The following is an 11,174-nucleotide window of genomic DNA, read 5'->3' as shown; positions in this document are numbered from 1 at the left end:
TCTCATTTGAAAATCACTTTACCATTTATTCCGAATACCGTTAAATGTAAGGGTTTCCTAATTCAAAGTGGACCTCATAACTGAGACTCGTAATCATAATTCAATGTATCTGATAATTCAATCGTATGATATTATCTTTTAATCTCGTCGATAACTATAATAACTTATATTGAAACAAAATACGTTCATGTAAAATATTATATATCTAATACTTTGTTAACGTTTTCAACTAATAAATATATATTATATATACATATCAATATACACATAAATGTTCGTGAATCGTTGAGCATATTCAAAGGGTAATTGATTACATGAATACAGATTTCAAAACTTTCGAGACTCAACATTACAGATTTTGCTTATCGTGTCGGAAACATATAAAGATTAAAGTTTAAATTTGATCAGAAATTTCTGGGTCATCACAAGGATAAGGTGGTGTAGTAGTCCATTGGGGTTGCCAAGTCCATGGTGTATTGGGAGTCCAGGAAGGTCGAGGCCCAGAGTGATACAAATAGGGATTTTGGTTACCTCTGCCTCTTCCTCTGTAACTTGATCGTCCACCACCACCACGGCGACCTGCACCCTTACCGAGATTAGCCTGTGAATTGGTACCCCGATTGTCATTATCATGACCCCAATTAGACGATTCTCAACCTCCGGTAGTGAAATTGAGAGCAGTTTCTGTGTTGACATTGGTGGTAGTGATGGTGCGATTTAGGCGAGTTTCTTCTAATATCAGTTTCAACCTAGCTTCATAAAATTTAGGGAGTTTTTCAGCTTGTGAGATGTAGGTACCGATGTTTGAGTAATTGGACCAAGACCAGCAACCAACTGTAGAACTATTCTCTGATCTGTGACATTGAGTTCGAAGTTGTTCATTTGGTCAGCGAGCATTTTGACGGCTTAACAATATGCTGAGACATTTGGAAAGTTTTCCAATTTGATGTTAGTGAATCTTTGTTCAAGAGCAATAGCCCGAGAACCTTCATTATCATGAAAGATGCTGCGAAGTCTATCCCAAGTTTTCTTCGCAGTCATATATTTCTCAAGAATGGTGTGCCGTAAGTCTTGAGAAATGGTGGCATAGATCCATTGTAAGACAATGGTGTCTTGACGGTTCCATAGTTCGTCAAAGATGTGAGTAGCTTTAGATGACGTAGCCAACTGAGTAGGAGTTTCAGAAGTTAAGTCTTCGATCAAATCATGAGCACGACAGTGAATTTTAAACAATTCTGCCCATGAATTGTATTGGTTTGCTTCAATTTCCAGTTTGATTGGAACTGAATGGATTATGTGGTTGATGGGTTGTGTGATGGGTAATTTTTTTTGATCCGCCATAGAATTTTTGGATGTTTAGAAGGGAAGAAGAAGAATATTTTGGGATGAAGAGGACTGACTAGCAGTCTGATACCATGTAAGTGATTAAATTGATTGATGCCTTTATTGCTAAAACAGTAGGTATAAATACATGTTACAGTATCTTAACTATCGGATAAAATAGGAGATAGTACAGATGCTTATCTCTCAACTATACAGCCGACTAATTTGCTATATTGTTTACAATTATATTGACTAATAATAATCTACACATGTGTTGACTAATACATCCTTCAAATTTTCTATTGAGAGAGGGCCCCGACAAGGAGATCCGTTATCTCCTTTTCTTTTCGTTATATGTATGGAAGGAGTGCATGCAGCCATTAGTGACGCTTTAGATGCTGCCTTATATTTTGTGATTCTAGTCGGTTCACATCTTAATCAGGTTAAAATTTCAATTTGCATTTATGTAGATGATGTGTTATTTGTTGGCGAGTGGAATTACTCGAATGCGTGCAACCTTCTGTCTATACTTACATTTTTTTATGCTGTTTCAGGACTAAAAATTAACCTCCTTATATCATCCTTGTTTGGTGTGGGGGGTCCACTCAGAATGGCAAATATTATGGGGTGTTCGGCATCTTCCACCCCTTTTACCTTCCTAGGTATCCCCATTTGTAAGAACATGAACCACTTGGAAAGTTGGACTCCCATCATTGATAAAGTGAGAATTTGCCTCTCCTCTTGGAAAGTTAATCTTCTTTTCATTGACATTAGACTTACTTTAGTGAAATCGGTTTTGGGCTCTATCGGAACATACCACATGTTTATGTTTAAATCACCCACACAGGTGATTAAGAAGATGGAATCCCTTCGAGTCTTCTTTCTTTTGGGGCGGTAAAGAACATGCGCGTAAAGTTCATTGGGTGAATTCGAATCTTATTCTCAACCCTCGGGAAAAAGCAGGTCTCGCGATTGCTAGCTCAAAGTCTTTAAATCTTGCTTTGATATATAAATGGAGATGGCGTTTAATCACATGTCGAGAGTCGAATTGGGCAAAAATCAATCGTGGAGAACACCTCTTTGAGGAGGTGCAGAAGCTTGCCATTTCTCTGAGTTGCTTGATGCTCTTCACAATGTTTCTCTGTCTGGTTCAAATGACTACTGGATATGGGATAGTCCTCTATATAATGAACATCGGTGGCTAAAGCAAGATCCTTGAAAGCCTCTTCTTCTCTAGTATCACATTCGGTTAATTCAATGTGGATTTCTTTGGTGCCCATCAAGATTAATGTTTTTATGTGCCGTCTTAATCTAAATAGGCTGCCAACCATTCCAAACCAGGAGCATAGAGGCATCTTCGTGGAAAATGAGTGTTGAATGTTGTGTGATGTTTCATAAGAAAGTCGTGATCATCTCTTCATTAGATGTGATACATCTCATGAGACTTGGTACAGGGTTGGTGTTTAGCTTGGCATCACATTCCAATCTTGGATTCAACTGAAGAGCTTTGGAGTTGAAATAATTCTTTTCTTGCAAACGGTAACAAGCGTCTCATTCTCAATGTGGAACATTTGGCAGCTAAGGAACAACATTATTTTTAAAGATCATAATATTAGGAAATCATATGTTTTTAATTACGTTGTTATTTCCGCTATGAATTGATTATTTTCGAGGTACCTCAAGTCATATCTTAATTGGACTTCGTTTCTACACTCGCCTTTATACTATTTGTAATTTTTTTCCTAGCTACTTGCTAGATTTTTTAATATATTTTTCCACCGTTCCAAAAAAAAAAATTATACAATAAAATTTTAACCCAACTAATAATTAAAACATACATTCAACAATCAAGTTTACATATAATACCAATATGAAGTAACTCAATACAAAGATGGTAATAAAAACTACGTATAAAAGCTTGAGAATGTCCTCAATAACCCAATGCACACTACTAACTCACTCAAACTCAAACTCAAAATCCCAATCATTACAATAACTACTGGAGTATAACTAAACAATAATCAATCATCTAAATAGATTAAGCCAGGCGAATAAATCATAAATATCCAGCCACAGACTTATACAAACCGACTCACTCTAAAAGCAACCCGTTGGTTTCATTACACCTGAAGTTGTCCCTGCAGCATTAGCACAATATGCAGACGCTAAACGCTGGTTCCTAAAGCTCAAGTTCACATCTTGCAATTTGATTCCTCGACATGGGTACGTTTTGCTGCAATCGAGCTTTACTGCAACTTTAGTTGCCGATGTTCCATGCACATCTTGATACCTCACGTTGCTTATTTTCACCCCCGACGCCTGAAAATCGTATCAACAAATTTAGATTTTTATTTATTTCTTTTTTAGAAAATATATGAAAAATGTTGTTACCTGACGTGGACAATTGTGAACAGGGCAATAATTTTGATCGATAACGATTGGGTTCTGAACGTTGGTCATAATGGCGTTTTGAAACAAAACACCATTAACAAACCCATTGCTTGGTCTAGCCCATGATTTAATCCTTAAACCATTATCGGTCCCCCTAAATGTTGTTCTTTTGACGGTCACATTTTGCACCCCTCGTTCATTATAATCCTTTCCTAAGCTTCCAATGCTATAAAAACACATTCATTAAATCATGTTAGTCATTCATTAACATTTGTATAAGATTTATGTATTGAAATTTTACATGCTAGCTAGTGGCATTTCTGTGATGTACATAATTAGTTGTTAAATATATAGTTATTCCCAATTATATTTATATTAACTATTACAGTATTTGCTAATCATAAGTTTTATGACTTCATTTTACCACAAACTTTTCATGTTTGTTGGTAATCCATTTTTACATTTAAGTTTGTACGTAACAGTTAATTATGATATTTATTTTTATACATAGCAAATTTTAACCATAAGTTTTAAGGGTAATTGTTCAAAATACACTTTTTTTTTAAGACTTCAAACAAAATACATTTTTTTTTAAAATTGTCTTTTTACACCATTCGGTAGACGGATTTCCGTCTACCACCTTTATCTGTCGTCTACTACCATTTTTACAAAGTAGTCGACGGTGAGATAAAGGTGGTAGACGAATTCCCGTCTACTGGCAGGGTTGGTAGACAGCGAGAACAAAGCAGTAGACAGACATTTACAAAGTAGTAGACCGTCTACTGCCTTGTTGTTGCTGTCTACTGCCTTGTTATTGCTGTAGACAGACACTAACAAGGCAGTAGACAGCAACAACAAGGCAGTAGACAGTCGACTACTTTGTAAATGTCTGTCTACTGCTTTGTTCTCGCTGTCTACTAACCCTGCCAGTAGACGGGAATTCGTCTACCACCTTTATCTCACCGTCGACTACTTTGTAAAAATGGTAGTAGACGACAGATAAAGGTGGTAGACGGAAGACACTAACAAGGCAGTAGACAGCAACAACAAGGCAGTAGACGGTCGACTACTTTGTAAATGTCTGTCTACTGCTTTGTTCTCACTGTCTACTAACCCTGCCAGTAGACGGGAATTCGTCTACCACCTTTATCTCACCGTCGACTACTTTGTAAAAATGGTAGTAGACGGCAGATAAAGGTGGTAGACGAAAATCCGTCTACCGAATGGTGTAAAAAGACAATTTTTAAAAAAAAGTGTATTTTGTTTGAAGCCTTAAAAAAAAGTGTATTTTGGACAATTTCCCAAGTTTTAATGGTTATGTTTATATCTCTTATAATAAAAAAAAAGATTAATGATATATCCAGATACATCCTCGTACCTGTTTTATCTTACTATTCATCCTATCTAATTAATTATTAATGACACATGAAAAAATTAAGAATCGTGATTCGGAGAGAGAATTTGTAATTTACACTTGTTACAATCTTAACATGGTAAAAAGATTTAAAAAAAAAATGATAGGAGGATTAATCATTTCCATAAAAAAAAGGTACTACCTCCATCTCATTTCAATAGGGCAGTATTTCATTTTGGGCTGTCCCATTCTGATAGTCCACTTTCATAAATAGAAAAGAAAGATAATATTTGATTGGTGGATCTGGAGAGAGAAGATATTTCATTGGTAGAGAAATGAAGTTAGTGAAATTTCCTAAAACTGCGTGTTTTTTGTCTGTGGACTATTGGAATGAGACGGAGGGAATACATAATAACCATTACAATCATCCTAAAATAGAAACCCTATTTCCTCCCAAGAGATCACAACATATATTAAGGTAACCAGTAACGGTTAATCCGGTCAGGCTCGTTTCCTCGAGTAAACTTAACAGGTTAAGCTTAATAAATATAATATTATTAATTAATTATTTATTTTTATATATGCGAGTTAATAATATGCTAACAGAAAATTATAAAAACTACAGGAGTACTTAAGAAAACATTATGTATATTACAAAAATTCGTTTTATTACCTTATGCCATGGCCAGGCCCACAAGTAACACCTTCAACCCATAAATTGGTTGAACCGGGTCCAATAGATACACAATCATCACCGGTGCCAATTTTGGAGTTCAAAATGGTAACTCCGGTAGATAACTGAACATGAATTCCGTCTGTATTTGGGCTGTTCCATGGAGCCATCACGTTTGCACCCACAATTGCCACGTTGTTACAACCGTTCACCACTATGTGAAACAGTTGGCTATTGACCGAAGTCAACCCATACACCATTACATTCTTTGAGTTTAATATTTCCAAACTCTGCATATTTCACAATACATGTAAACTTTAATTTAATTTTGTTTTAAAATATATTTTATTAATCCAATTAGCTATTAGATACAGTATATAACTAAATTACATCAATTGTTCACGTTTAATTAGAAAATGTACTACACACAAAAAATCACATTTTCCATGCATACAATGTTCATTTTAGTTAGTTACTTATTAAATTTAAATGATAATTAAAATTATTTGTGTAGAAATATTTATTTTAAAACATGACTAATTAGCTACTCCGTATAAAGATTCTAGACATGAGTAGATAATATTTGCACATCTAGTCCTATGAACCAAACTTAATAAATTTTCACTTAGAAATAAGTAGATCATCAAATTTATCACATCCAAGATTATTCAAATTCACATTTTTTACTGTCTAAATATTTAATATTTAATATTTATATAAAATGCATAAATCAACCCCTTTTTACTATAATAGCTCACGAAGTCGAATTAACGAAATTATTGATCATGAGAACGTACCGATGCTCCAGCAGGGCAGTTTTTCGAATTAGACGCTTTACATGCCCACAAACCGGTACCTTGACCATCAAGGGTGCCACCAACAATAGTGACACCACTAACATGATATAAACGCAACCAAACTTGCTTATTTCCCAAAAGAAAATAATTAGACGGAGCTACTAGGGTGCCATCAATACGGATCGTGATAGCTCCATTTTTGCATGGACCGTTGAACTGCAACGCTCCAACCATGTACTTTCCTTTAGGAACATAAAGGGTTACGGGCTTAACCGAACCACATGCATAAGTCCATGCAGTCATAAAAGCCCTAGTTGAATCACTTCTACCATCTGCTTTTGCACCAAATGTTACCACATTGTAACTAACGGCGTTAACGGTGGTTAACGTGAAGATAACGGTGGCAAAAATGGCGAGAAGTGGAGAAAATTTGGTTGCCATTTTTTTTCTTGTTTGTGAATGTGTATGGAAGTGAAGGGTTGGGTGAGTTGTATTTATGGGGAGATTTTAGAGTTACCACTAAGTGTGGAGTAAGTTTTTAATTAATTAAAGGTAACTATTTTATCAATCGTATATCATATATTTATATAAGTCAACTTAACAGTTAACACACATGTTATCGATATATACATTCTTCTGCTGTGGATGTTTATACTGTACTAGCAGTTAAAATATGTACGAAATATGAAGGAATGTGAAGAGATCATGGAGTGATCCTAAATTAACGGATTAAATGAATGTGAAACATGCCATTTAATCATTGAGTAATTAAAAAAATGGAATATATTTCATGATCTATAACTTTTTGTAAATCCTGATCTACAAGAGTAGTTATAATGTGATACGATAAATAGACGTTTTTAATTTTATTTATTTGTTCTTAAAAGCAAGAGTTTTCAAAATAAAATGGAGAATCGGATATAGGGTATGTTTGGTAGAGGAGTTTATATGAGGTTATGCCGACATCTTAAAAACAACTCATAAGACCTACCAGAATACTTATGCGAAAGTTTTTAAGACGATGGATAGTAAGTCTTGAAGGACAAAACAAAGTGGTGTTATAAATAAAGGTAAGAAATTGATAATTCGATTGATTCTTGAATTATGAAAAACTTTTTCAATTAAGTATTTCGACTCTACAAGTTTCGAGTATCATTTAACTCTAATTAGAATAGGACAAAAATGTGATTTGATTGCAAGCAAGAACAATACAAAGATAAAGTATTAGGAGTTGTATATTTCAATGTTTAAGAATAAAAAGCAAGTGAATGATTTTCTAGGAGTTGTATATCTAGTCACTTTTATGAACGTGTACTTCACACTCTCCAAACATGTAGTTAATAACTATATAACTCTTGCTTTTCAAATAAACCTCGATTACCTAAAATCATTTACATTTCACTAAAGCTCCCTTGAACTACAAAATTTCATTCTCACACGGGTAGTTCTTTTACATCTTGCACCTGCATATGCAAATTTTCAAAAGAACTGTTAGGAAGTAAAACTTACCTTAGGATCATAATATATATGTGTTTCGATCTTTCAAAAGTAAGCTTTCCACATTGAATCCAACTCGTGGCGTTGTATTATAAGGGAATTGGGTATCTCAGTTTGAAAGATTTAATCAGACTTCAATCCCTCTCCAATAGCCGGCTCGTGCACTAAGTTTTGAGCTAATCCTTTTTTCAAGTGATCTAACAAAATTTATAGATATCACCCCACTCGATCAACTCACGAACCATACTTTGTCTAACACCTAATTAAGTGTCTAGACTTTCCATTCTACGTGTGATTGTATTTGTAACATCCCGCCTTTTTCCGTTTACTTTTCCGTTTAATTATTTTAAATTTCCGTTATATGTTTATAACATCTCCCGTTGATACGCGTTTTAAAAATATCTCGTTTAGGTAATTCACGCACCCGCAACCGAACTCGAGGGACTAGTTTGGCCAAAGTGCCAAAGAGGTGACTAGCATTTGACTAGTCAACCCCACCTCCCTTTCTTTTCCATTTCATTTTCCTTTTCTTTCAATACTTTCACATTTTCTCTCATTTCTCCATTACAAAGATTCATCATCTAAATCAAATCTAGCAAGCTTCAATCCAAACAAATTACATATTTGGAATCCTTGCAACTTCCTCTTCGATTTCATACCGATTTCATCAAGTTTGGGTAAATTTCTAAAATCACTAGATTTTGTGTTCTTGATGTTTTTAACTTATAAAGCTGTTAAATAGTGTCAATGGCTCATGTCTAACATGAATATATGATTTACATGTTCGATTTTGTTATTTGAAGTAACTAGCATGAACATAAACTTTGGTGTGTTTGATTTGGTGATTTGATTGTTTGAATGATGTTAAATGTTATAAATGCATGTATTAAATGTGTTCCTAACATCACTAGCTTCAATTTGATGTATAGGTTGTTTTAGAAAACTTCATAAACATGATTAGTGATTTTGATGTTGTTGGTTAGGGTTTGATAGAATTGAATGTGAATATTTAATGTATTGAATGCCATGAATTGTGGTTGGTAAGTAGTTAGTTAGATCGTATGCTTGATTATCTACAAAATGGCGTATTATATGCATGCATTAAGTTCCCGAATCCTATTTTGTGCATTTATGAACTTGAGCATTTATGATGAACATTAATTGATCATTTATTTTGGAAAGTCGATTGTTACAAATGATGTTTTTGGTTGTTGAAATATGCTTAGTTGTTTTCCTTGTCAAAAGAGCTTTCCAACGATATAAGATGCGAGTTCTAAGTGTTTTGCGGTTTGTGTTTTATGCATAAAAAGGTTTTGGTTTGAGACTTAGAAAACTGAAACTGGCCAGGTACCAGCTCGCGTGTATTGCCGCGGCGCGGCCAGCCTATGTCGCAGCGCGACATTAGGCGTGTCCAGGTTCTGACCTACATGGTCAAAATTCGAAAAATGTTTACTATGCTACACACCTCCGATTCACATGTAACTTGTTCTAACATGCTTATATATGAATAAAAACCTCAGAAAAATAGTTCGGGACCCGACCCGAACGTGTTGACTTTTTCGTTGACTTTGACCCGACCAAAGTTTGACTTTTTGTCAAACTTAACTAAATGATTATGCAATCTTTCTAACTTGTTTCTATACTTGTATCTTGCATGAAACTTGACAAATTGATTCACATGCTACATAATCGAGTCGTAACGAGCCATAGGACTAATTGAACATCTTTGACCTATTGTGTTTATCGTTATTGATACGACCTATTTGTTTAGGTTAAGACTAGCATTCGTTCTTGCACACATTTACTTGTTGAAGTACTTTTACATACGTGCACTCAAGGTGAGATCATAGTCCCACTTTTACTCTTTTTGAACTTACATTTGGGATGAGAAAACATAAACGTTCTTTTTACTAAGTGAACACAAGTACAGGAAAACAAACATTCTACATACGAGTTTGAACAAAAATCCTCAATTCAATTATCATTAGTTACACTTGCCGGGTGTAAGCGAGAACTTATGTTATATGGCCATATGGGTTTGACAAACCCTCATTCAAACGATTCGCTACCGTTTACGAATGAAATATATTTTCGAGAAATGGTGTATGTTCTAACACTATTGTGATGGAGTTCTATGGAAGGAATGTTAAGCATTGATAATTGGGTGCTCGTGAATATTAACTTTTGGAATGTATTACTATTATATCAATGTTACAAATCTTGTGGTTCACTTGTACTTACTTACTTAAACCTATGATTTCACCAACGTTTTCGTTGATAGATTTCTATGTTTTTCTCAGGTCCTTGAACGTTTTGTGATACATGCTTCCGCTCATTACTTTTGATACTTGCTTGGATGTCGAGTATACATGCATACGTGGAGCGTCTTTTGGCTACTTTTAAATTGTGTCGCATATGTTTCAATTGTACTTTAAACTTTGTTATGTAACTATTGTCGAACTACTTTGTAAACCTCGAAACATCTTTACTTTTGAAATGAATGCGATATACTTTTGGTCAAACGTTGTTTTAAAGACTTATGACCACATAACGGGACCTAAGTAGACGGCACCGTCAATGACGATTTTGTTGGGTCGCTACAGATGGTATCAGAGCATTGGTTGTAGGGATTTAGAGTTCATTGGTGTCAACCCCGAGTCATAGTGTACATTAGTGAGTCTAGACTACAACCGACATATAGACTTGAAGTAGGAATTACTTGACTACTTGTGCATTTATACTCGAACGTTTCTACTCATATCTACTCTTTGTTCATCTTAATCTCACGTTGTTTAATTTGATTGACACGCCACCTTGACTATATGAAATGATGTCGAATGCACATATGAATTAGGGTAATATAATTTCCGGAATTATATTACGGTGACTCATATGAACGTTCTGACATTGTGGCATAAAGAATTTAAGGCGAGTCAAGGAAAATTTTTCCCTCTATCCTTATTCCATATCATGATTAGTATTATTGAAAATACTAATTGTAACATCCCGCGTTTTTCCGTTAAATTTATTTTAACACCGTCTTTTTTTTAAATAATATATTTCGTCATTTAAATTCGTATTTTTGTTGAAAAACGTTCATAATATTCCCATTATTTAATTATAACATCACTCGTTTACT

The 11,174-nt window shown here is 34.6% G+C and overlaps 3 protein-coding genes across 3 annotated transcripts; 1 reads left to right on the top strand and 2 right to left on the bottom strand.

Annotated features, from left to right (window-relative positions):
- Positions 1–906: 906 nt before the first annotated feature.
- LOC139874988 (uncharacterized) lies at positions 907–1,341 on the bottom strand. The gene has a single exon (XM_071862376.1). The coding sequence runs from the start codon at positions 1,339–1,341 to the stop codon at positions 907–909; it is 435 nt and encodes a 144-aa protein (XP_071718477.1).
- Positions 1,342–1,681: 340 nt separating this feature from the next.
- LOC139874987 (uncharacterized) lies at positions 1,682–2,221 on the top strand. The gene has a single exon (XM_071862375.1). The coding sequence runs from the start codon at positions 1,682–1,684 to the stop codon at positions 2,219–2,221; it is 540 nt and encodes a 179-aa protein (XP_071718476.1).
- A 1,199-nt stretch (positions 2,222–3,420) lies between these two features.
- LOC139877038 (polygalacturonase-like) lies at positions 3,421–7,744 on the bottom strand (the record flags this gene model as incomplete). The annotated part of the gene is made up of 5 exons (XM_071864441.1): positions 3,421–3,642; positions 3,715–3,940; positions 5,742–6,031; positions 6,539–6,920; positions 7,728–7,744. Coding segments are annotated over 5 exons (1,137 nt in total), but the record flags the coding sequence as incomplete, so codon positions are not given.
- Between the last annotated feature and the right edge of the window lie 3,430 nt (positions 7,745–11,174).

Source organism: Rutidosis leptorrhynchoides, chromosome 11 (genome assembly GCF_046630445.1).
Source record: "Rutidosis leptorrhynchoides isolate AG116_Rl617_1_P2 chromosome 11, CSIRO_AGI_Rlap_v1, whole genome shotgun sequence".
In the NCBI taxonomy this organism is placed as follows: domain Eukaryota; kingdom Viridiplantae; phylum Streptophyta; class Magnoliopsida; order Asterales; family Asteraceae; genus Rutidosis; species Rutidosis leptorrhynchoides.
Note: the sequence above shows the minus strand (reverse complement) of the source record. Positions and strands in the feature narration are given on the sequence as shown.